This window comes from Panthera tigris, chromosome B2 (assembly GCF_018350195.1).
Source record: "Panthera tigris isolate Pti1 chromosome B2, P.tigris_Pti1_mat1.1, whole genome shotgun sequence".
NCBI lineage: Eukaryota > Metazoa > Chordata > Mammalia > Carnivora > Felidae > Panthera > Panthera tigris.
Genome location: NC_056664.1, coordinates 50,191,503 through 50,217,500, shown reverse-complemented (window position 1 = coordinate 50,217,500; position 25,998 = coordinate 50,191,503). Strand labels below are relative to the sequence as shown.

General features: G+C 40.3%; 1 protein-coding gene across 1 annotated transcript; it reads left to right on the top strand.

Moving 5' to 3' along the window:
* The first annotated feature begins 11,077 nt into the window (after window positions 1–11,077).
* LOC102958890 (glutathione S-transferase A4) lies at window positions 11,078–25,743 on the top strand. Its single transcript, XM_007095520.2, has 7 exons — window positions 11,078–11,162; window positions 12,162–12,270; window positions 16,513–16,564; window positions 17,916–18,048; window positions 18,924–19,065; window positions 21,203–21,334; window positions 25,135–25,743. The coding sequence occupies exons 2-7, from the start codon at window positions 12,184–12,186 to the stop codon at window positions 25,255–25,257; spliced, it is 669 nt and encodes a 222-aa protein (XP_007095582.1). The 5' UTR covers window positions 11,078–11,162; window positions 12,162–12,183; the 3' UTR covers window positions 25,258–25,743.
* The last annotated feature ends 255 nt before the right edge of the window (window positions 25,744–25,998 follow it).

Genomic DNA, 25,998 nt, shown 5'->3' with positions numbered 1-25,998 from the left:
TTATTTGGTTCCAGGTTCCAACGTATAGCAAATTGAGCCACATGAAGTTGTCATTTCTGTAGGTTAAAAAGATACATTGCAGTGAATATTGGCACTTTGATTTGATTCAACCCAATAAGTTGGTAAATGACTGCTTTGACGTATTAGTAACGTGTTGCAGCCTGAACAAATTGCCATGGCTCCCGAAGAGCCCTAATCTAAATCACGGAGTAATTTTTGCTTTGGAGAATCTGGCTCAAAAATGTACTTGACCAAGCACTATGATCCCTAGGGGCACAAGAAAAGCACATGATGGATGTGGATTTGGTAGGTAATATTTTCTGTTCACAAACTGGCAGCAAAGCTTCAGAAAACAAATATGTATATGTAAGCACAACTTGAAGCTGAATTCACTTCTGTATTATATGCTCAATTCATTATCTAAAGCAACAGAAAGTGTGTTTTCAGAGATGAGTCCTTTACTGCAATTAATATTTATTTTCCCTTTCTGTATTATGTATAAAAAGTAAGTGAATCTGTAACCTGACCCAGCTTGCTGGAAAGCTGGTTTTAAATTGTACATACCTCTTAGAGAAGCTAATGGATTGTGAATATCATATGTGTGGCCCTCTAGCTTATGTTAAGGTCATTACATTTTTTAAATTAAAAAACCTAGTTACCTGGTTGTTACACATTATAAACTTGTTTTTCTAATACTTTTGTGGGCCCAAACTCAGAAAATATCTCCGTTTTCATCCTCTTACGTTTTCCTTTATTTGTGAGTAAACAACTCCCCTTAGGAAGCTGAATATGTTTATCCACACAAAAGTTGAGCAGCAGATGTGCGGTTTAGAAAAACAGAAGACTGAAAAAGCAATGTGAATTCTAAAGAACTAGCAAAATCCTAGGAAGTTCTCTTTTTTTCCCCCTGAAATGGATAAAGGGCAGATGTGTATACAAGCTGTTTACTATAAAAGGGAATAGTGACCATTTTTTGGTAAGTGAAAATCACATGCTACCTGGTACATCTATTTTTTTTCACTGTACCTATTCGTGACTATACCTCATTTCCAGTCAGAAAGCTTTTTGGGATGTTAGGAAATGGTACAAGGACAGCTCTCACTCCAAGCCCAAAGGTCCAGTGATGGTGGTATGCCAAGGGGTACATGTGTAAACTGCAAGGCAAGCTTCCTGGGCATAAAAACTAATCTTGGTATGATTGTTCATCTGACAATAAAATTCCATTAATCACTAAGCACTCACCCAGCTTATGTATGATAGGGTTTAAGTAGGAATAAAATTGATTTTCAAACAGTTTTTTAGACACATCTCATATATAAAGCCTAAAGGACTATATACTTCTAACAAATTAACACTGTGTCATCTTCTGACGTTATCAAAAATTGAATAAAATCAAGGTAATGCCTAAGTACAAACACCAGTACCACTAGAGTTCATGGGCACCACCTTTTCTCATGAAGTAGCATTTCCCTACCATCAAGCCATTGTTTTGTGCCATTTAGGAGAGAAAAAGAGTGCAGCCTGTATGTTCCAGCTCAGTGTATGACCAAAAGCAATATGTTTATAAGAAAATGTTTGACATGCTAATTATTTTATATCATTTAAAGCATACTGTAGCAAATTGTTTGTTTAATATATGTGGTTAATTTTTAGAATGATTTTTACAATATCCAACCAAAGTACTGTATTTTATATAACTTATTGTGAGGACCTTCTCATGGAAACCATTCAGAAGACAAACTGGAGGCAAGCATCGCATTAATCTGTATTATCAGTTTCTTATGGACACTGCGCTAATGTGAATTTGAGATGACCCAAACAGTCTTCTGATCTCAGATATCTTAGTACTGATAGCAGTTTAGTCACCTGATTTGATTACAAGGGAATCACTGAGAATATATTTATTTATAAAGCAAATATTCATAATGATGAGAAGATAGAAGGACAGAAAACCACTGAAACAAGCCCCTTCCGAAATAAAATGTTGCTTTTTGAATAGTTTGTCCTAAAGTGTTTAAAAATGTTAACTTTATGTAAGGAAAATTCTCCAAATAAAGTTACAATTTAAGAAAAAAAAAATGATTGAATGTTCTGTTTTTATTTTCGTTATTCTTCCATCAAAGGATAACATTAGGGGGCGCCTGGGTGGCTCAGTCATTTGAGCGTCCCACTCTTGATTTTGGCTCAGGTCATGATCCCAGGGTCAGGAGATTGAGCCCCAAATCGGGCTCTGCACGGAGCTTGGAGCCTGCTTGGGATTCTCTCTCTTGCTCTCTCTCTACCCCTCCCCGGCTTCTAAAATTGAAAAAAAAAAAAAAAAAAAAGATAAGTGTTTCCTAATGTGGAATTTTGACATTTTATAACTTCTCCTTAATGCTTAGCGCAGTGTTCCTGCCATGAAATTGGAAGCATACGCTTAGAGCAGCAGTGTGCAGAGTTATCCTGCAATCTGGAGACTTTCATTTTTGTATTTATTTTTTTGGAGGCTTTTTTAAATTTAGCATTTAGCAAGTTAGGTGAGTAGGAATATATATATATATATAAAAAGGAGGTGGAAACAATTTCTTGTTGCCGATTTTGTCATTCAGCATGATTAATATTTACCTTGTATGATTTTAGCTTTTCACAGCATACTCCTATGTACAATATAAACCTTCCAGAGAAACTCATCACTTTGTGAATTACGTACCAGATTCCACTGGGAATTCATTTCCCAAACACTCTTTGAATCCTTGAAAGAATTTTTTAAGAACGTGGTTTACAAAACATGAATTGCTGAATCCCAGAGCGTGCCCCTCCCATCAGAACACTGATAACCAGTGGAGCTCAACTGACACTGAGCTCAGCTGGTCCATGCCCAGGCAAGAAGCTGAATCACAGCCCTATCTGCTGTGGACCATCTCCCAGCGCCATCTGCCCAGGAGGGCTGGCAATGACTCTTGGAGGCTGTGTGGCCCAGCAGCATCCAAGCTAAGAGGTGGCTGAATAGAGCTGATCCCCTACAAGAGCAAAGCCAGTATCAGGTGCAGAGTATTATGCTAGCACAGGCAGGGGGATTGATTCACAGCCAAGGCTGAGGGTAGCTCCTGGCTCCTCCTAACCTGAGAGCCAGTTTGGGGAAATTGTAGCCTGGAGCAGTCCCTCCCCCTCCCACCCAGGCACGAGAGCTGAGACCTGGCCCTACTAGCTGTAGAGAGTGTCTTCTGGCCCCATCTGACCATAAGGGCTGGCAAAAACACCTGGAAGCCAGCAGTACACAAGCCTAGAAGCAGACAGAGCCTACAGTTTGCAGAGCAAAGCCAGTGGACCTGTTTGGTCAGGGAACTGGGGTGTGGGTGGGCTTGAATTAAGACGACAATAAAGAGCTTTACCAGCTTTATTTATTTATTTTTTAATGTTTTTATTTATTTTTGAGACAGGGAGAGACAGAGCATGAACAGGGGAGGGGCAGAGAGAGGGAGACACAGAATCTGAAACAGGCTCCAGCCTCTGAGCTGTCAGCACAGAGCCCGACGCGGGGCTTGAACTCACGGACCGCAAGATCATGACCTGAGCCGAAGTCGGCCGCTCAACTGACTGAGCCACCCAGGCACCCTGAGCTTTACCAGCTTTAGATGTGCTTCTCCTTGCTGTACCCAGGCAGGGAATCTGATTCATAGTTCTGCTCATCACTGAATACAGGCTTCAGGGTATCCAATGAGGGAACATAACCAGAGCACATACGGAGAACTGTGTCGCCCATTCAACAGTCCCACATATGGTGACACTTGAGCACAGAGCACAGCCATGGTTTTCTGCATCTGCAGAACAAAACCAATGGCCTTACTTAACCACAAAATTCAGTGCACATTCTGGCTTGATTTGGGTCCGCAAACAATGAGATATAGATCCTGGTTCTGTCCTGCTATCCTGCTAAGGCAAGGAAGTTAATTCATAGACACATCTATTACTGAATATAGTCCCCAGTCCTGACCATCTAGCAAGCCTCACCAGAGAAGTCAGGCAACTGCGGAGCCCATCCTACAGCCTCACTTAGGGAGGGAACCAAGCCAGCAGTCCTAGCCAACTGTTCACAGCCAGTGGCACATTCTCCCATCCCCATCCTCAGAACTTGAACAGTTGCCTCACCCAAAAATAGACCATAATAGTAGGCCTCTTCTGTCCAAAGACATTACCAGCAGATACACCCAGAAACCCAAACTGAGCTGACTGGTGAAGAACTGTCTCTCCTAAGGAAAATCTATAAAGTCTGGAAGAGGAGCCCCATTACTCAAATACACAGATACCAATGTAAGGAATCAAGGGTCCCAAAAAAGTCAAGTAAATATGAAACCACCAAAGGAAACTAATAAAGCTTCGAGTACTGACCCTAAGGAAATGGAAAACTATGAACTGTCCGATGAAGAATTCAGAATAATACTCTTAAGAAATTTTAGTGAACTCTAAGAAAACACAGACAACTAAACGAAATTAGGAAAACAATACATGAAAAATAATGAGAAGTTCAACAAGGAAATAGCAACCATCAAAAAAAAAAAAAAAAAGAAAAGAAAACCCACAAAAAAACCCCACCAAACCCTAGAAATCCTAGAGTTGAAAAATACAATAACTGAACTGAAGAATTCATCAGTTTCAAAAGTAGACTTGACCATGTAGAAGAATCAGCGACCTGGAGGATGAAACACTGGAAATAACCCAGTCAGAGGAGCAAAAGGAAAAAAAGAATGAAAGAGTGAAGAAAGCCTACCAGGATTATGGGACACCATGAGTTATGGGACACACTATGAAACAGTATTCATACTACGGGATTTCTAGAAGGAGAAGAGAAAAAGAAAGGGACAGAAAGTATATTTAAAGCAATAATGCTGGAAACTTCCCAAACCTGGGGAGAGAAGTAGACATCCAGATCCATTAGGACCAAAAGACTCTAAATAGGTTAAACCCAAAAAGGGCTACACCAAGACACATTATAATTAAATTGTCAAAAGTTAAAGACAAAGAAAGAATTAAAGAGAGGTTACATATGAGAGAACCCTGATAAGACTACTGGTGGATTTCTCAATAGAAATTCTTCAGGCTAGGAGAGAATGAGATGACATATCCAAAATATTGGAAGAAAATAACTGTCAGCCCCAAATTCTCTACTTAGGGAAGCTGTCCTTTGGAAATGAAGGGGGGGATAAAGACTTCGCCGAACAAACTAAAGCAGAGGGATTCATTATCATCAGACCTGCCTTATGAAGGAAGCTAAGATTTCTTTGAGTGAAAGTAAAAGAACCCTAATTAACATCATAAAAACATGAAAAGATAGCATAAATCTCACTGGTAATGATAAATATGTAGTCATAGTTAGATTCTGCTATATAATCATAGTGATGCATAATTCACATAAATCTCTAGTTTAAAAGTTAAAAACAAAAACAAATGTAATCAAAATAACCGTAACTGCAATAATCTGCTATTAGTCGCACAATATAAAAAAACATGTAAATTGGAACAACAATAACCTAAAATGTGAAGGGGGGAGAAAAGTACTAGTGTAAAGCTTAAAGATTCTATTAATTAGATAATAGATAATATCTATTAATTAGATAAGCACCCAACTCTTGATTTCAGCTAAGGTTATGATCTCACAGTTCGAACTGTGAGGTTGAGCTCTGCGTCAGGCTCTGGGCTGACCTCACAGAGTTGGCTTGGGATTCCCTCTCCTCTTTCTCTCTCCAAATAAATAAATAAACTCAGGAAAAAAAGAATTCTATTGGTTAGCTGTTATCGGCTTAAGATATGTAAGTTACCAGTTTGTGTAAGCTTCCTGGTAACCACAAGGGAAAATCCTGCTGTCATTCCACAAAAGAAAAAGATAAAGAAGTCAAAACATACTGATACCAAAGACATCAAAGCACAAAAACAGCAGGATAAGAAACAAGGAATAATGGATCTATAAAACAATCTGAAAACAATGAACAAAATGGCAATTAGTAAGTCCTTAACTATCAATAGCTACTTTACTGTAGAGGGGATAAATTCTCCAGTTAAAGGAGACATAGCATGACTGAATGGGTAAACACACACACACACACACACACACACACACACACACACCCCAATTCAATAATACGCTGCCTGCAATAGACTTACTTCAGCCTTAAAGACACACAGAGGCTGAGAGTGAAGGGATGGAAAAAGACATTCCAAGTGAATGGTAACAACAATAAATGACAAAAATCAGAGGTAGCTACACTTATATCAGACAAAATGGACCTTGAACTAAAAATGGTAAAAAGAGAAAAAAGGTCATTATATAATAATAAAGGGGTCAATACATCAAGAAGATATAACAAATGTAAATATTTATGCACCCAGCATAGGAACACCTAAATATATAAGGCAAAAACTAATGTTGCAGGATTCTTTACCACAATACCCTGGATTCATTGTCTTGCCACTTCGAAGAATGAAGAGGTGGACACAAAATGAGCAGCAGGCAAAAGTTTATTAGAGTATAAATTAGAAAGTAAGAATAGTAGGAAAGTTCTCTTTACAGAGAGGGGACACTAGAAAGTGAATGCCTGCTGACAATAAGCTAGGGTCCTTGTTTTATAAGGTTCTGGTCGTGCCCCACCCCCCATCCCTCCCCCTTGTTCCTTCTCAGGTTCCACCCTTATTGACCTTATAGTTCTAGGTGCTGGGGTGTCCATTCCTGATTGGCTCATTTCCATTGGTGGTCTATGCCATACTTAGGTCTTTTGTCAAATTCCTGAGGGAAACCTGAGGGGAAGTGGGTGGGTCTGTTACATTCTTAAGAGGAACCTTATGCTTGAGGGGGTTTGCTGTGGTCTGACATTCCCAGCATTGTTCCAAAATAGGTTTTTTTTTCCCCACCCAGGGACCTCAGGCCCTATCCTTTCCCTCTCTGCCTATTTTATCCTATCTTTTCCTATCACTAACAAAGGTAAAAAGAGAAATAAACAGTATACAATAATAGTTGGGGACTTTAATACACCACTCTCAACAATGAGTAGATTATCCAGACAGAGAATCAATAAGGAAACAGTGGATTTGAATACTACTATAGACCAAATAGTCATATACAGAATGTTCTATCCAACAACAGCAGAATACACATTCTTCTCAAGTGCACATGGAACATTTTCTAGGATAGACCATATGTGAGGCCACCAAACAAGAAGTCTTAGCAAATTTAAGCAGACTGAAATCACACCAAGTATCTTCTCTGACCACAGTGGCATGAAACTAGAAACCGACAACAAGAGCAAAACTGGAAAATTCAAGAACACATGAAAAATAAACAACACTCTCCTAAACAACTAATGGATCAAAGGAGAAATTAAAGGAGAGATAAAAAAGATTCTTGAGACAAATGCAAATGAAAACCAGCATACTAGAACCTGTGGGATGCAGTATTAACGGTTCTAAGAGGGGAGTTCACAGCAATTAATGCCCATATTAAGATGCAAGAAAATCCCTAACAATTTAACTTTATGCCATCAGGAACTAGAAAAAGAAGAGCAAAAGCAAACTGAGCCCAAAGTTAGCAGAAGAAAGGAGATAATAAAGAGTAGGGCAGAAATAAATGAAATAAAATAAAAAACGATAGAAAATATTAACCAAACTAGGAGTTGGTTGTTTGAAAAGATGAACAAAATTGACAAACTACCTTGCTGTCAGGACAGGGTCTTGGTATCAGTCATTTACAGCTAAGGCTGAATGTAAGCCAATTGTTTCCCTCCTCCTGGAGTGTTTTACATATAAACCTTCTCTTAAACTGAGACTTAAAGCTCTATTATTTTAAAGCTCAGGGATTTTTGCTGAGGCACTTTTTTTAACCTGCAACTGAGTGGGTGGGCAAAGGGTTGAGGGCTGAGGATTTCCCTGGGCACTGAAAACAAATCAGGTAGGTAGATTCTACTATCTACCACCACACTATCTACTATGTTTAAGACTTTCCCAGAATGAGAGCGACTCCAAGGGTCTCTAAGAATAGAACAATTTCGGAGGCTTCCAAGTAATAAAATGACTTAAAGTCACCTGCTGTAGAGTGGCAGAATTACTATAACAGGACTCTTTATTTCTCCACCAGCCTGTGTCATCATAGAGTCTTATGATACTGCTTTAGTTTCTCATTCAGGCAAATAAGAATGTTAGGATACTGTTATCCCTATTGTATTAGGTTGGACTTATGAAGTTGTCATTTTGTAGGTTAGAAAAAAAAACCCATTAAACTATCAGCACTTTAGTATGTTTCAACTCATTAGAAATAAGGAAATGGAGATAAATGTTTGGTTTATCAACAAAGTTGAATAATACTTGTCCTGTCTAGTTCAGTTAAAGTGAATTCTTACAGAAAGATGGGTTAAAAAAATGAATAAAGAATGATTATTTTCAGCAGGGTTGGAAAATATGACTTCCTACCTATGTTAAACTGAGTCATGTCTGTGTTAAGTCAGAATTAGAAAGGTGAAATTGAACATACACTATTAGTCTTATTTGTGAGTGACTATTCTGACTCTTCTGGTGCTCAGCTGTTCTTGACTTGCTTATCTTCTTTATATACTTTCTCTGGATAAGCTCATCCTTTTGCTGCCAGCTGGACCCATCTCAGTCCTCTTGTCTGAGTCTTTGCTGGCTGATTCAAGTGTCTAATGGACATTTTCAGTTGAATGGCTTAGAGAAATGAAAGACAAATCACCTCATTATTTTCCCCGAGCCTTGTCCTCCTCTACTCTTTATGGAGCAGAAACCAAAGCATTGTTCATTCATTCATTCAATCATTTTTCCAATACATATTCTCTAAACACTTACTCTGGGCTAAGCATTATTCTAGAAGCAGGATATCCAAAAATGTATTTTTTAAAACTATGAAAATCCCTAACCTCATATAATTTGCACTCTATTAAGTCTACAAGTAGATAATAAAATATGTAAACAAAATACATGGTATGTTAGATGACAATAAATGTTATGAAAAATAGAGGAGGACGGAAAAGGAAATGTGTGTGCTTGGGCGGAGGGTGGGGGGATGCATCATTCTAGACTTTTTCTCTTCCTTCCCCTACTCCTTGTTATGATAGGATAAATAGGCAGAGAGGGAAAGGATTAGGGCCTGAGATCCCTGGGTGGGGAAAGACATATTTTGGAACAATGCTGAGAGTGTCAGACCACAGCAAACCCCCTCAGGCTTAAGGTTCCTCTTAAGAATGTAACAGACCCCACCTACTTCCCCTCAGGTTTCCCCTCGGAATTTGACGAAAGACCTAAATCTACAATGAAAACAACCCAATAGGGAATGGACAACCCAGCACCTAGAGATATCCAGCCAATAAGGGTAGAACCTGAGAAGGAACAGGAGGAAGAGATGGGGGCAGGGAAGGCACTACCAGAACCTTATAAAATAAGGATCCTTGCCTATAGTTGGTGGGCATTCATTTTCTAATGTCCCCTCTCTGTAAAGAGAGCTTTCCTACTTTCTTGCTTTCTGATTGTATACCCTAATAAACTTCTGCCTGCTGCTCATTTTGTGTCCTCCTCTTCATTCTTTGAAGTGGTGAAACAACAAATCCTGGGTTTTGAGGTAAAAAAAAAAAAAAAAAATCCTGCAACACTGTGACTTGATTGTTAAGTCTGTTATCTTACACCTCAATATTGCACCCTTTTCTTAACCATAGTCTTCAAATGAATGGTACTACTTTAATACACACAGATATTTAGTAGGTTTCTCTCTACTTTGCACTGTCCCAATTTATTCTCCACACTCCTGACAGAGAAATCTATTAAAAATAAAATCTGTGTTATTTGCTGTGGTTGTTCAGTGCCACAGGCCTCTCCAGGCAGGTACTTTCAAGAACCCCTCATGGGGGAAACCGATAATCAACATCTATAGTCGGAGAAATAGCTGAAATAGTTTTGAAGTCCTTTTGAAGGCATATATTTTAAACTGAGATCCATGTGAGTTCTGCCTTCTACTCTGTAATATAGCCTTGATGACTTTACTATGTTGTTTTAGTTTTAACTTATTTACCAGCCAAATCACTTTTGACTGGTAAAAAGTGACACGTGACACGTCTACCCCAATGTTCTCCTTCCTCCCATCCAGGAAGGTGCTCTGTGTAGCCTGTGACTTAGAGTTACTGAAGTGAATGGTAAAGCTCGAGATGATAGTTGGGGTCAGGAAAGAAAGGGGGGAAAACACATATATGTATTTAGTATATATACACAAAATGAAATGAGAGAATTTAAGTTCTGTTTAATAATACATGGGTTCTGTTTAATAATAGTATGTTTATGTAATGCCTTTTGTTCTCTTGTAGGGTACTTTGCTTATTTTAAGAGCCTTCAAATATTAGCTATACCTATTATATGAATTTACAAGACGTTGCCCTTATTAAAAGTTTGTAGTTGCTATTTATTAAAATATTTGGGTAGGGGTTGTCGTCTCAAAAGAAAGGCAGACTGCCACGTGCAGCGCCTCATTTGGATGTGTCTGGAGTCTTGGAAGCTTGACTACCCTACGTTCTCCTACAAATGGACCTTGAGAGCTTGTTTGGAGGTTCTAGCAGGGGAGCGCAGCTACTCGTATACCCTTGACCGAAGAACGGTCCTCCTCTATCGGGGAAGGTCGTCCTCTTCGACCGAGCGCGCAGCTTCGGGAGGGACGCACATGGAGCGGTGAGGGAGGAAGGGGACACCCGCCTAGCCAGCCAGATCAGCCGAATCAACCCTGGCGATCAATGGGGTGACAGATGTCGCAGCCAGATCGCCCTCACATCCGAAGCGCTAGGGGCGCCTACGAGCTATATAAACCTAAAGAGATTGTTAACTTTACGCATAGGCCGAGTCATTCTAATGGTACCGGGCCTCTAAAAGGATTTTTTAACTAAAGTCCTAATCTAACTAACATCTTAAAGTCTACTTAATTCCTCAAAACGCTAAAATTGGCGCTAACTGGCTCGAATTTGGACTATTTTCATATTATCCAGAATGCCTTGCAGATGGGTGGAGCATGCTAAACACTGCCGTCTCTATTGGTGAGACTTCCCAGCCTCGCCCACCGGAGCGCCAGCTCGCGGCCAGCTGGTCCCGCCTCGCTGCAGACAGCTGGCAGAGCGCTTTGTGAGGCTCCGGGTGCTCCTAGCGGACTCCAGGTCTGTCTCCCTCCTGCCGCTCCCACCCGCCCATCCCCTTCGCCCTCCACTCCCTGGCCCCGAGTCTCTTCCTCCACCGTGCGTCCCAACTCTCTCCCAGCACCCATTCAGTCCTTCTCATCTCCCTCCCACCCGTCCTTTGGCGCCTCCGCCTCCTTCTGGGCAGACGTGGCCCTCTTGGCTGGGGCTGGAGTCATTCTTGGCTCAGCGTGCGTATTTTTATTAACCCGCTCTGCGGAATCCGAACCCACTGGTTTCCGTGGAAGGCTAGCTCGTGGGCTAGCTTTGGGTTTCCGTGGGCTGAGCGGGGACCGGAGTAGCCCAGTCCTAGTAGACTAGGAGTCTAGTCTCGGATGGTCGAGTCCGTGGCCTGGGCGCATTCCCGAGGCCCGAGGCTCACCTCCCAGCTGTGGCGGGGGACGTGCGGGACCCCGGGGAAGCTACCGCAGGCTGGAAGACCGACGCACATTTTGCAGACAATAGTAATGCTCGGCCAGCCCATCTCTCAATAGCTGTAATAATCACATATGACGATGCATGTGAAAACATGAATTCTTGCAAGGGTTCCAGAGTGCATAATTAATTCTCCGCGGCCCTCCGCACCTTGCCTCACCAGACCGAATTTGAGAAATTTAAGCTTTTCAAGGTCAAAGTGTATGATGTTCTGAATCGGGGAAGTACCGTACTGCTGGCTAGGATGTCTTTACAACAAATGGCCCCAGCTTCCCAAGATCCAGAATAAGAGATCATAAATAGAAATGGTATGGAAGTCAAGTGGTTGTTTCTTTTAATATTTGAAAATGGTGGTATGTTTTCATTGAGTGAGCGAAAACGCAGTCATAAAGGAAAAAAAAAAAAAAACGAAAACAAAAAGCAAAACCGACTTCCTTTGCCAAAATCCTGAATATTCGTTTAGCCCGTGAGCACCGGGGTTGAAGACTCGAAATAAGAGAAATAAGACTGCTGGTGTGCGAGGAGCTGCGTATTTGTTTTTTTCAGAAACCTTTTCTGAAAGGCCATCATGGCAGCAAAGCCCAAGCTCCACTATCCCAACGGAAGAGGCCGGATGGAGTCCGTAAGATGGGTTTTAGCTGCCGCTGGAGTCGAGGTACCCTCTATGCTGTTTCTTCACAGATTTGTTGTACAACTTTGAGACTTTTGAGGAAAACATAAATGGCGGAGTCCTGTTCTAGCCCTCTCCCCCACCCAACACAGACATGCTTGGTTGAGTCAGAAGATTCCTTGGTTGAGTCAAAAGGGGTTTTTCTTTATAAATGGAATGTGGTTAATGGAAATCTGTTTTACTTTCCACTTTTACTTAATCATTGGCTTCTGATCTACCACCAAGAAGTATTAATAAGGAGAAGAGGAATGAACCTGAGATTTGCCAGTTACAACTTTTCTTAATTATACAAGCTATAGGTAAATTTCCTCTTCAATGGCTTCTAACTGGCAGCCCTCCTCTGCATATGTGTAGGCTTTGGCCCACGGTGGTTTTGTCTTTTTGTTCTATTCTTTTAGTTTCTTATTTATGGAAATGTTCTAGTGGGTTACAAAGGTTGGGAAACCATTGGCATAAATTTCCCTCACCCATTTTCAATTGTCATTTACTTTGTGCTAATCTTGTTTCATCCATCTCCTCCATTTGTTTTGTGGGAGTATTGTAGTTTTTATCTCTAAAAGGTAAGGATTTTAATACATAACCACAATACCATAATATCACCCAACAAAATTAGCAGTTCTTTACTAATATCTTAACAGTCTGATTACTTCAAACAGGTCTTTTTATAGTAAGTTTATTCCAGTCTGGATCTATATCATGCCCACACATCGCATTTGCTTAGGTTTCTTTCAGGATTTTTTAAATCTGTAACAATTTCCTCTGCATTTTTTAAAAATAAACTTTATACTTGGGAATAATTTTAAATTTATAGCGAAGTTATGAAGACAGTGCACAGTGTTCCATTAATAGGCACTCAGTCCCTCCTGATGATATCGTCTTACATAATCATATCAAAACTAAGAAATTAACATTGGTGCATGACTAAACTACAGACTATTTGAATTTAATTAGTTTTGCCAATAATGTCCTTTACTCTTCCAGGATCCCACATTATACTTAGTCACTATGTTTCCTTAGTCTCAACCTGTGACAGTTTCTCAGTCTGTCTTTTATTTCACGACCTTGACAGTTTTGAAAAGTATTGGTCAGGTTTTTTGTAGAATTCTCCATAGTTTAGGTTTGTTTGAAGTTTTCTCATAGTTGGACTGGGTTTTGAGGTTTTGGGGAAGAATAGCACAGAGGAGAAATGCCTTTCTCATTGTATCATATTAGGGCTGATATTAACATGAGTATATCACTGGTGCTGTTAACCTTCGTCATTTGGCTAAGATGGTGTCTGCCAGGTTTCTTCATTGTAAAAGGATTTGTTCCCTTTATTTTTTGGAAATGAGTCATTAAGTTCAGCCCACGCTTAAAAGGATGGGAATTAAACTCTACCTCCTGGAGGGGGCGGCATCTGTGTTTAGAATTCTTACATAAGGGAGATTTGGGTTTTTTCTTGTCCATTTATCTATTCAATCATTTATTTTTATCAGTATGGACTTTAGTATTTATTTTGTGCTTTGGGTTATAATCCAATAATGTTTTCTTGCTCAAATTGTCCCACTTTCTTTCACGTTGGCTCCTGCATCACACGTGTGCACATGACTTCATCCTCCCTTTTCTTTTTTTCCCTTTAGCTCTTTCTTACTTTCTGACACTACAAGAGGCTTCAGGCTCATCTTGTATTTTCCTTGCCCTGGCCTTAGAAATTGGTATTTTTCCAAGGAGCCCTGGTCCCTTTTATTAGCAAATGGTATTAGCAGCCAACAGCTGAGTGCTAAGTGTCTGCATCTGTTTTTAGTGCCATTTATTTGTGGAAGAAACTACCCTGTAGAATTTCCCCCATTCTGGATTTGACTGACTTACCCTCATTTCAACATATTCTTTTATTCTCTGTGTTTCCTGTAAACTAGTTAGACCCAGAGATATGATCAAATCCAGGCTCCTTTTTTTCTTTCTATCTCTAAATCTTTTTTTTTTTTTCCTACCAGACTCCATCACAGGGATACTGGGTGCATATTTTTATTATACGACATCAAGGGATGCATGATGTTTGACTGTCTCCTTTTCAGCAACGCCAGCTTGATCAGTGCGTTCCGGTGACGTCAGGCTGGATCCATGCATAAAGTTTCCTCCATCACCTTCTCAACTAGTGGTTTTAGCAGCTATTTTCATCACCATTGTTAGGGATAACAAAATGGTGCTTTTTCTATTTCTGTCTATCATTTTATCTGAATTTATTAACTGTGTTTCTTTTCTGAAGAGTAATTTTTCACTTAACTATTTAATTACTTTGAACTACAGCTCATATGGGAAGAGTAAGGTAAATGCTTGATATAGTCTCTTTATCGATTTTCAGAATAATTAGACGTTACCGTAGTAACCTCCAAAGATGATACATGAGGGTTTTGGGGTTTGCGGTTTTGTGTTGTTTGGTTGGTTTTAGTTTTGGTTTCTTTGCATATCATTATAACTCACCATATAGTGTTTTACAGTTTTCTAAGTGAGTTGATATCACTTTTATATACAAATTCTGACTTCTGACTTCTCTTGAGAAATTTGAAGATCTGATTGATACTGGACCCTCATTTTCAGAGGGCAAGTAATTACTAAGTCTGACTAAGTAAGGAAGGACTGCCACCATAGATGGTCCTTTCTAGTTCATCACAGTCCCCATTATTCCCCCATTGTCTCAGGATATGTTTTCTAATTATGTTAATAAGATAGTGAAAAAAATTCTTGGTCCTGTGACCTGAACCTGGTTGGCTTATTGATGTCACCTACCTTTTCCCTGCATGCTTCTGAGTTTGCAGTTCTGTCTTATTGAATAGGTTTGCAATGGATATCTTATTTGTACCTTTAATATAATCTTTTCCCAAATCTTCTCTCTTCCAATCCTCATTCTACCTCATGCCTCCTACTCTCCTATGTATGAGTCAAGATTCTTGGTGACAGCAGTAGAAAGCCAACCCTAATTAAGTTCTACAAAAAAGAAAGTGGGTCACGTAACCCACCTCCCCTAGACCAGTTGCAGTGGGCAGGCAGGTGAGGTAGAGGAATTAGCCCAGCAGGTCCTGAACCCACCTTCCAGCCAGTGTGGAGGGAAACCGCAAAGAAGTGTATAAAGGAGAAACTGACTCATGAACTCCCACACAACTTGGTAACCAAATTCCATCTAGAAGAATTATCAGAGGAGGGCTACCTAACTAAAGTCTAATCTCTTAAATAAAGATTTGTCCTTGGAGAATGGAGCTCACACTTTCAGTTGGGAAGTGAAAGTTAGTCTAGGAAAGGAGAGCCAGATAAGTGGTAAAGACTGCAGAGTGGGAATGGCAGAGGCGGATCCCTCGAACCTGTTCACAGATGTTGCACGCTCAGGAGAAACTTAAACACAAGCAAAACAAAAGGAAACAAGTTTTCTGTAGGTTTGAAAGAGTCTCAGCCATTTTTGTTACAGAATACCCCGCGTCCTGGATTTGCCTGATTTTCACCTTGCAGTTAGATCTGGCAGTATTTTTTACAGTGTTATTGTGCCCTTCTCACTGTCACGGCAGGAAGCACACACTGTCTCAGTGTCCCCCAATGGGGAGCTAAGTTTGACCACTTGGTTAGATAGATGGTGTGATCTCCAAATCTTTCCACCACAAAGATGCTTTTTTCCTTTGTCATAATTAACTTGTGGGCTGATACTTTAAGGTTGTTTGAATATTCTGTTCCCCATAAGGCAGTGATTTCAGCATCCATTTTGATCCTTTTCAGAATCAGTTGTTACATTGTAGGTTACAAATTGGTGATTTTCTAATTGTATCATTAGCACTAATTCTTCTGTAAAAAAAAAAAAAAAAAAAAAGAAGCTTTTCCTTCTGCCTTGTTGAATATCATCACTTAAGGACACAGGGATTTTTTTTTATTAGAGTGTGTGATGATCCTTAAGTGACATTACCCGTCTGATGCTTGAATTGTCCCTAATTTGGCTAAGGACTCCCCTTCAGGTAGGGTCCTGCCTGCCTTTGCCTTTGCCATATCTCATTGGTCTTTGAGCTCTTCCTTGCTTTCTGATGTATTAGCATCAACCTTTTCTCCCAGGAGTCCAGGTTTCTTTTAGTGATACAGGGAAACCAAGATGTGGGTGCTAAGTGTGCTCCTTCTGCTTCTGAGACAGTTTAACTTGGTATTTTCAGTCCTGATCCTGTAATGATATGTGCCTTCATGGGGGATATCTTTTTTTTTTTTTTTTTAATTTAGTTTGATGAAGAATTCTTAGAAACAAAAGAACAGTTACAGAAGTTGCAGGATGGTGAGTATGGAAGTGAAACAACTGTTTGGTAATGCTGATTTTTCTTTTAAGAACCGATATTTATGTGGAAGGTCAAAGATGCTGCTTACACTGAACTCTCAACAGTATCCTAACACCAGGGGGGAAAATAGCTGAAATTGCTCTTCTCTGAGAGCTAAAGGGAGTGAACCATCAGGTGAACAGCCTTTCTCCATCCCTTTCTCCTCTCTCTGCCCCCCTCTTCTCCCGCTTTTTTTCCTCTCCTTCATACCTTCCCTCTTCATCTTCCCCACCTAGCTCCAAATTATCTGAGCCATCAGTGCCTGCTTGAGTATGCAAACAGAAGTCCTCATTTAAACTGGGCCGCATATTTGCAGTGAATACTAAACAGAAATGAATTCAATGAAAGTCCCCCCACCTTCAACTCCTGATCAGCCCCACTCCCTCTATGCCCAGGCTCCATAAGGAATACCTAGTGACTCTGTAAGTAGCCTCCCTCCCAGCCATCAGCAGGGTCTCTAGACCCAACTGAAGGCTGCCTCAAGAGGGACCAACTGTAATGTCACTCTTCCTGTGTGACACTGGCCTCATGTCACTAGGCATGTGTTGAGTAATCATTTTCCCCAGACACTCATGTACCCCCAATCTGTGAGCTCCTTGAGGGCTAGGCTGTATCCTACATTTGCATCTCTCCCCAGGGCTTAGTATGTGGAAAGTGTTTGACACAGTTTTGTTGAAAAAAGCAAGTGGTTGGTTTTTGATCCATGACAGCGGACTTGGTAGTACGTGGTCTGTGGCTGTGGAACAGAAAGCCCGGTGAGTACACATGAGTCTCAGTCGGTGACGTAGGTTTTATGATCAGATTGTTTAAAGCAGTGCAATCGATAGAACATTCTACAGTGATGGAAATGTTCTGTTCCCAGTCTGGTGTCATAGCCGCTAGCCATACATGCCTACTGAGCACTTGCAATGTGTCTAGCATGCTTAAGGAATTAATTCTAAATTTGTCAAAATTTTGATTAATTTAAGTGTACGTTTAACTAGACACGTGCAGCTACTGACTACTGACTGGGTTGGCCAGTGCAGCTCTGAAGAAATATCTTCCCCACATTCTCTCCCGCCCCTTGTCATGACTGTTGGGCACTTTTGCTGGTATGAACATGAAAAGGGAAGGTTTTGAACAGGGCTTGTTTTCAGGCTTCTTTGGCAGTTCAGTCTGCTACCCTGCATGAAGTTGATGTCATCTGTCATCAGGGAGCTTTCCACTGTTCCCAAGGCTCTGGCTCCACCGTCCCTTTTCATTCAATAGGGCATGTTCAGGGGTTGGGGGACAGGGAAGAGATCAGTTTTAACTCTGGGCTTCCATTCTCAGGTAACCACCTGCTGTTCCAGCAAGTGCCAATGGTTGAAATTGACGGGATGAAGTTGGTGCAGACCCGCAGCATCCTTCACTACATAGCAGAGAAGCACCACCTGTTTGGCAAGGACCTCAAGGAGAGAACCCTGTACTATGGCCCTCTCAAGTGTTCTCTATTGTCACTTACTGAGACCTCAGCCGATTAGCAGTCTCTACAGCACGCCCCGTCTCCTTTATGTCTTGTATCATTAGAGTAAACCGGGAACAAAAACCAGTTGGAAAATCAGCACAGAGAGTCTGGGCAAAACAATAGAGAAGAATTGAGTTCAGATACTAGATCCTCTATTTGGGGTGTGATTGTTTCAGGTTTCAACAGGTTTAAATGCTTTGATATTGCTTTTTACCTTTCTTGCAAATTTAATATCACAGAGTATTAAGAACAGGAGGCTGCCATGACATTCAAGGTCAGGAATACTGTACCTTGATTATAATTTGGATTATATTTTTGAACTCAAAGCCTGATCGTTGTACCTACTAAGATGTGTGATCCAAGGCAAAATGCTGAGTTCCACAGTCCTGCCGAGTGTCCTGTACAATATATTAATATCATATGCCTGATAATGAAAGTCAATTAATATGGATAATGGAGTCAATGAAATATTGGGTGGAGTGTTTAGCACCATGCCTGGTACATACCAAGCATTCCATAAATGATAGCCACTGTTTTTATAAATGTGAAATTCCACCCACACCAAGCGTGGGTTCTGGAGTAAGGATACACAATTAGGGTCCCTGGAGAGGGGGATGTCATGGCTATTTGCTTTCTGATCTGTGACAGATTTTTTTGAATTACAGCTAAAATTGGCTTTGCATCTTTGCTCTTGAGCCACGTATAGATAAATGCTCCCGGGTCCTTAAGTTGCGAGAGCCTTAAGAGAAAAGCACTCTGAATTCTTAGTTGTGGAAGCCGATGAGTTCAAAGAAGGGGAAACTGAGATAACTTTTCTTTGTTGTTATTTTAAGGATTGACATGTATGTGGAGGGGACGCTAGATCTGCTGGAACTGATTATCATGCATCCTTTCCTAAAACCAGATGATCAACAAAAGGAAGTGGTTAACATGGCCCAGAAGGCTATAATTAGATACTTTCCTGTGTTTGAAAAGGTAGGTGGCAGAGCAACTCACGAACACAGCATGACCAGACTACAAGGGAGCTGTCACTGATGCCCCGCTCTGCTCTGGGCAGTGGAAAGGGGAGCCTGCTGGACTAACCTCGGGGATTCCCGAGAGCTGACAGTAGCTGTCAGAGCAAAGCCAGGGTGTCTTGAAGCCCCTCAGGCTCTACTTGGACCATGTTACTCGGAAGTCTGGAAAAAACATGGGTTCACCACATGTGCGCATTATTGTTCACCGGGTGCCCACCCTGTGTAAGATGCAGAAAAGCAGAAACTGCCTAATTCCTACCTTCTTTCATCCCATGAACATTTGAGGAAGGGCCATTGTATACCAACATCCTACCTGATAGTTTGGTATGATGAGAAGACCATTGTTTTATTTCTCTCCCGTTTGCTCTCTTTGCTTCCTGTTTTGTTATTTTCCTCATCTTGTTAATATATCTGCTTTCCTGGGCTTCAGACTCCTGTTTTTCTCAACTAAGAGCAATTGTTTTAAATGTTTCGGTTAAAAAAAAGAAGAGAGTGTAAACGTACGGAATTGGCAAATCTCTGGCCATCTTTGTAGAATTAGATTTAAGAAGGAGAGGTATTCTCTGGGTTTTTCGGTCACTTGGTTTCATGGTCTCTCACCCACAGGCACTTTGCAAATGTAAAATGTGATAATGTAGAAATGGTGACAAGGGAGGAAGAGGTGCCTTGGTGAGAGGTCACTGCTGGTTCTTAAATTCCTATGGCCCAGACTGAGTCATGGCTCCTAATACATACATGAGCTAAAAATTTTTAGCTTTATTTTTTTTAATTTTTATTGTTTTTTACACATAATGGAATGGAATCACAGAGAGACTGAACAACATGCCTAATGTGGGGAGCCAGGATTGGGAATCCTGGCCTCTGACTGCAATTCTGGATTCACTATGCTCTCCCACTCTGGCTCCCGTAGCTATACTTGATTTGGAGTTGTATGTAGAGCCTCTGTCTGACACCCCGCCAACCCCCCCCCCGCCCCCCCCACACACCTTGCATGCATTCATACTCACTTATGGGCATCTAAGAGTTGACTACAAAGGAGATCCCCCCCTTTTCTTTCTTATCTTTTTTTCTTTTTTTTTTTTTTCTTAACTTTTATTTATTACTGAGAGAGAGAGACACAGAGCGTGAGCAGGGGCAGGGTAGAGAGAGGGGGAGTCACCGAATCTGAAGTAGGCTCTGAGCTGTCACCACCGAGCCCGACGCAGTGCTCAAACTCACAAACCTAGAGATCACTACCTGAGCCGAAGTCGGTCGCCCAACCAACTTAGCCACCCAGGCGCCCCAATCCCTCCCTTTTTTACCACTGTTCCTTGCTTCCTCCTCCTCATCATCTATCCCTATGAATCTCTGAAACGACATGTTGCCCTCACAACGGGAATCAAGATGAGCCCTTGTGCTTTTAGTTTTCTCTGTCTTGGAAGTTGTGACAGGAAGCCTGCTTTATTAAAAAAAATTTTTTTTTCAATGTTTATTTTTGAGAGACAGAGACAGGTTGTGAGCAGGGGAGGGGCAGAGAAAGAGAGAGGGAGAAACAGAATCCGGAGCAGGCTCTAGGCTCTGAGCTGTCAACACAGAGCCTGACGTGGGGCTCGAACTCACGAACTGTGAGATCATAACCTGAGCCAAAGTCGGACAGTTAAGGGACTAATCTACCCAGGCACCTCGGAAACCTGCTTTTTTTATGGTCATGTCTAGTTGATGACTGCAGGTCCCCATGTTTGTAGAAATACGGAGTCAGCAAGTGAGATTAGAGTCCTTGGAGGGGACCTGTTGCTGACTTACATGACGTCCCCCAACCTCCTGCATCTGTCACCTCTAATCATTTCTGTAGGATACATTTATGGAATAGATGTGTCCTTTTAAAGCACTGAATGCTAAATCTAGAATTCAGATTTTCTTCCCCTTTTCAGTGTTTGATATAAAGCAAGTATTTAATGGTACTTCTGTGTCTACACCCTTTGTGTGTTCTCTCTCTCTGATATAGGGATCCTCCTCTTGGTATTACTTATATGCAGAGATACTGCACTGACTCAATAGTTTCATCATTTTCTCTGTGTAAAGAATTGTTACCAATGCAAAACATTTATATCCTGCAGGTTTTAAGGGATCATGGGCAAAGGTTTCTCGTTGGTAACCAGCTGAGCCTTGCGGACGTGATTCTACTCCAAACCATTTTGGCTCTAGAAGAGAAAATCCCCAATATCCTGTCTGCATTTCCTCACCTCCAGGTAAATAAAACCATGTTTTAGAAGATTGGTCCAGATCTGTTAGACCTTCTTTCCTTCAATATCTGTTAGTTGGTTGGCTAGGGGTGCATGTGTCCTTTTTTAGATTCTGGTTAGTAAAATGAAATGAAAGTAGAAACTTGAAATGGTTTTTCTGGTTCCCAGATCTTACGAGCTGGAAGATAACATATCTGTGAAAGCAGTTTTACCTAAGTTTTGTCCCATAACTACGCTCTTGAAACAAATCACATACACAGTTTGCTAACAAACTTGCCTTAGGGGTAATCTCAGGGATGAGGCGTTCCTCATCTGTCCATGCCGTATATATACTGACAGGAGGGCTTCAGGGTCAACACCAAAAACAGTCTCCTTGTCAGGATGTGGCTCCCGATTTTCAGAAATAGGTGCTCTTGAATTGGAAATGTCCCAGCCTGAGTTCTGAAAACAAGTAAGAGGCTCACTGAATATCACTCCAGAGAGTTCCCACCATACATTCCCCTTCTTGGAAAATCCAAGGAGAGACTTGTGTGTGTCTCCACTTATTCCTCAGTATTATTCTGGTAAGACTGATCATGGAACTTCAAAGCAGAAAAGGGCTTTAAACAACTAATCTCATCCAGCACCTTTGGTGTAGATACGAGGAAATAGAGACCCAAGGTCAGGAAGTCAGCAGCCAAGATGGCCTAGTTAGTGAGCCTCAGTTCTGTCTAGGACCTTAGCCTTTTATCTCCAGGTCCAGTGGGTTTCCTCTATATGGGGGTTTGGCAAACTGCAGCCTCCGGGTCAAATCAACCCTGCCACCTGTTTGTGTATGGTCCCTGAGCTAAGAATGGTTTTTACATTTTTTTTTAAAGTTTTATTTATTTTTAAGAAATCTCTACACCCAACATGGGGCTTGAACTCATGACCCCAAGATCAAGAGTCACACACTCCTCCGACTGAACCAACCAGGTACCCCAATTTTTACATATTTAAGTGGTTGAAAAAAAACATCAGAAGAATAGTATTTCATGACACATGAAATTATATAAAGTTTGAATTTCACAAAGCCATGCTCATTCATGCACACATTGTTTACAGCTGCTTTTGTACTACCACAAGAGTTCAGTAGTTTTTTTTTTTTAACGTTTATTTATTTTTGAGACAGAGAGACAGAGCATGAACGGGGGAGGGTCAGAGAGAGAGGGAGACACAGAATCTGAAACAGGCTCCAGGCTCTGAGCAGTCAGCACAGAGCCCGACGCGGGGCTTGAACCCACGGACCGCGAGATCGTGACCTGAGCTGAAGTCAGATGCTTAACCGACTGAGCCACCCAGGCGCCCCAAGAGTTCAATAGTTCTGATAGAGACCATATGGCTTGCAAAACCTAAAATATTTACTAACCGGTCCTTTATAGGAAAAGGTTGCCAATCCCTTATATACCCAAATGGGCACATATTTGACTAAGTTACCAAAAGTCAAGAGAAATACACTAGATCTCCAAAATCTCCAATGCTTCTTAAAAAATGATAATAATTTTTCCAAGCCTAGCAAATACACTTTGATATACTTATGAGGACAACAACCACTAGTTAAATACATACACCTGGAAAAGAAGAATAGAAGTCTTCAACAAGGCAGTAGCCATTATATTGTTTAGCTGCCTGTTCATTTCCTCTTGTAGACACAGGGGTGAACATTCTTTAACCTGACTTTCATACCAGTAGGTCCCTGAAATAACTCAGGGACCTGTTGGCATTTTCCATCCATGACACTAACAACTTATTTTTAAACCCCAGGTACATCTGTGTAAATGTAATTTTTTGAAACGTGGGTCAAGGTTTTTTTTTTTTTCCATATTGAAGGATAGTTGACACATAATGCCATGTTAGTTTCAACACCGTGACCCAGCAGCTCCACACATCATGCTATGCTCATGACAAGTGTAGCTACCATTTGTCCCCATACAACGCTATTACAGTGTCATAGACTATATTTTCTGTGTTGTACCTTTCATTCCCATGATTTATTAATTCCATAACTAGAAGCCTTTATCTTCCACCCCACCCGTTTTGTCTATCCCGCCCCCACCCCACCACCTTCCTTCTGGCAGCTGTCAGTTTGTTCTCTATTTATGTGTCTGTTTCTGTTGCTTGTTTCATTTTTTAGATCCCACATATAAGAAAAATCCTATGATACTTGTCTTTTTCTGACTTATTTCACTGAGCATAATACCTTCTAGATCCATCCATGTTGTCACAAATGGCAGAATTTCATTCTTTTGTATGGCCAAGTAGTGTTCCATTGTATATATAAATACATATCTTATATATCCACATCTTCCTTATCCATTCATCTATGGGTGGACACTTAGGTTGTTTCCATAATCTGGCTATTATAAATAATACCACAATAAGCACAGGGGTGCATATATCTTTTCAAATTAGGGTTTTAATTTTCTTTGCGTAAATACTCAGTAGTGGAATTACTGGATTGTATGGTATTTTTATTTTTAATTTTTTGAGGAACCTCCTTACTGTTTTCCATAGCAGCTGTACCTAAATACAATTTTAATCTCTGATGAGATTGGGCATCAATATTAAAACACTTTTTTTTATGTTTATTTTATTTTTTGAGAGAGAGAGAGAGAGAGAGGGACCAAGCATGAGCAGGGGAGGGACAGAGAGAAAGGGAAACACAGAATCTGAAGCAGGCTCCAGACCTGAGCTAGAGTCAGACACTTAACTGACTGAGTCACCCAGGGACCCCTTGGTATTAAAGGACTTTAGAATCTAACACCAGATCTAAGTTGAAATGAGTATCATTCCTGCATTGATTAAAGGGCATAAAAGTCAGATGTCACAAAAGTTTTATTATATGTGGCAAATATGAATCTCAGGTAAACCTTTAAATGATAAATCCTATAGAACAAGTTTCCAAATGTTAGTATAGTATTTGAAATTAGATGATATAAAGAGTTAAAATAAGTAATAAAAAGAGAAAATTGTCATTTACATAGCTTTAATTGACATAATTATTAGCTTTTGTTAATAGTGAAATATGTATGTATGTTTCTGTATCTCTGTGTGCATGCTTAAGGCTATGCTTTGTATATTATTGACTTTTAATAAATAGTAACTTTTTGAATAAATGACCTCTGAAAAATTTTATTAGAATAATTATATATGATAGATATACACTTCTTCATATGGTTCAAAATTTTTATTAGATCGAATAGACTTTTCTTCTCAATTACTGAGAATTGGTAAGATTTGACTGTATGAATGGAAAATATGATTTCCGTAAATATCTGGTATCTGGGGTCTGAACCCCAGGCTGTAAAAAATGCTACTGTCCGTCTCCCATTCATAGCCATAAAGAGGATCCATTTGCTAACAGGAGTAAAACAAGTCCAAGGAAGCTGAATTTCAGTTGTGCCATATGGTGACTTTTTTAAATACTTTTATTCAAATGACTCATGCATTTTCTCTGAGTAGAATAGTATATTTAAGGTACTGATTTTTCCTTCCTTTTTTCTCTTTAACCAAGTATTATAATCCTAATCTAAGTATCTTTTTTATTTTTCTATGTCTGAAAAGAATTCACATTTTGGTCTGAGCTGTGAGTTTGCATGAATAAGGCCTGGATAGATCCCAGCCATTGTGGGCAGAGATTGTAAATAGTCACACCAACACTTCTGCTTGGGTTTCTGTAACAAATATGTATTGCAAAAACTTTCATGGGCCATTTTGCCCAACTGTATTTTCACAGTAACTTACTACCTTTGCTGTTAACCTTGAACTGTTGTGTTTTCCTTTTTCAGGAGTTCACAGTGAAAATCAGTAATATACCTACAATTAAGAAATTCCTTGAACCTGGCAGCAAGAAGAAGCCTCCTCCAGATGACATCTACGTGAGAACTGTCTACAACATCTTTATGCCCTAAGACATCACACCCATCTGTGAGTGCGAGCTAGTCCCTAGAGATTGCTGTCTCCACAATAGCATCTTCACTGATGCTGGGCCACTGCGATCCCAGCTCTGTCATGGTGCTATGTATGATTGTTCTTCAGTTGGGTCTTTCATGTCAAGATCTCTTTTAGAATCATTGATTTTTTTTTTTTTTTTTTGTGCAGTGAATAATTGTTAAGTGACCTTTTTCTGAAAACCTTTTTGAAGAGGCTGACATTTAAGTTAGATCTGATGTGGTTACTCATTTCCTGAATACCAAGGATGGGCAGGACCTCATGTTCTCCTCTGAGCTTCTTTTCTCCTTTCCTTATCCCATTCTAAATGCCCTCCAATCTTTTCCTAATGTTTATTGTTTGATAACAACAGAATATCTAGTGAATAATTCCTCTCTGCTATAATAAGTCTGTGGTAGTAATGAAGGCAGTCAGTATTAGCCAAAATAAAGAATTTATAAATCATCGCCCTGTTGCCAGAATTTTTTTTTTAATTAAGTTGTTTGGAATTTATAACACACTCTCATGGTTCAAAAATCAAAAGAGCATAAGAGGGTATAGAGTTGGAAGTGTTCTTTTCAGCCCGGCCCCCAAGCTACCCAGTTCTGTTCCCCATAGGTAAACACACTTATCATTTGTATATCCCTCCAGTTGTATTTGATGCATGTATATGAAAATATAAATATATATTATTTATCTTCTTACTACCCAAATGGTTATTT

Excerpts from the sequence above, each read along its gene's own strand:
- LOC102958890 (XM_007095520.2), top strand. The coding sequence starts at position 12,184 with ATGGCAGCAAAGCCCAAGCTCCACTATCCCAACGGAAGAGGCCGGATG. Across the intron at positions 12,271-16,512 it reads TAGCTGCCGCTGGAGTCGAG|TTTGATGAAGAATTCTTAGA; the intron begins GTACCCTCTATG and ends TTTTTAATTTAG. Across the intron at positions 19,066-21,202 it reads ACTTTCCTGTGTTTGAAAAG|GTTTTAAGGGATCATGGGCA; the intron begins GTAGGTGGCAGA and ends TATATCCTGCAG.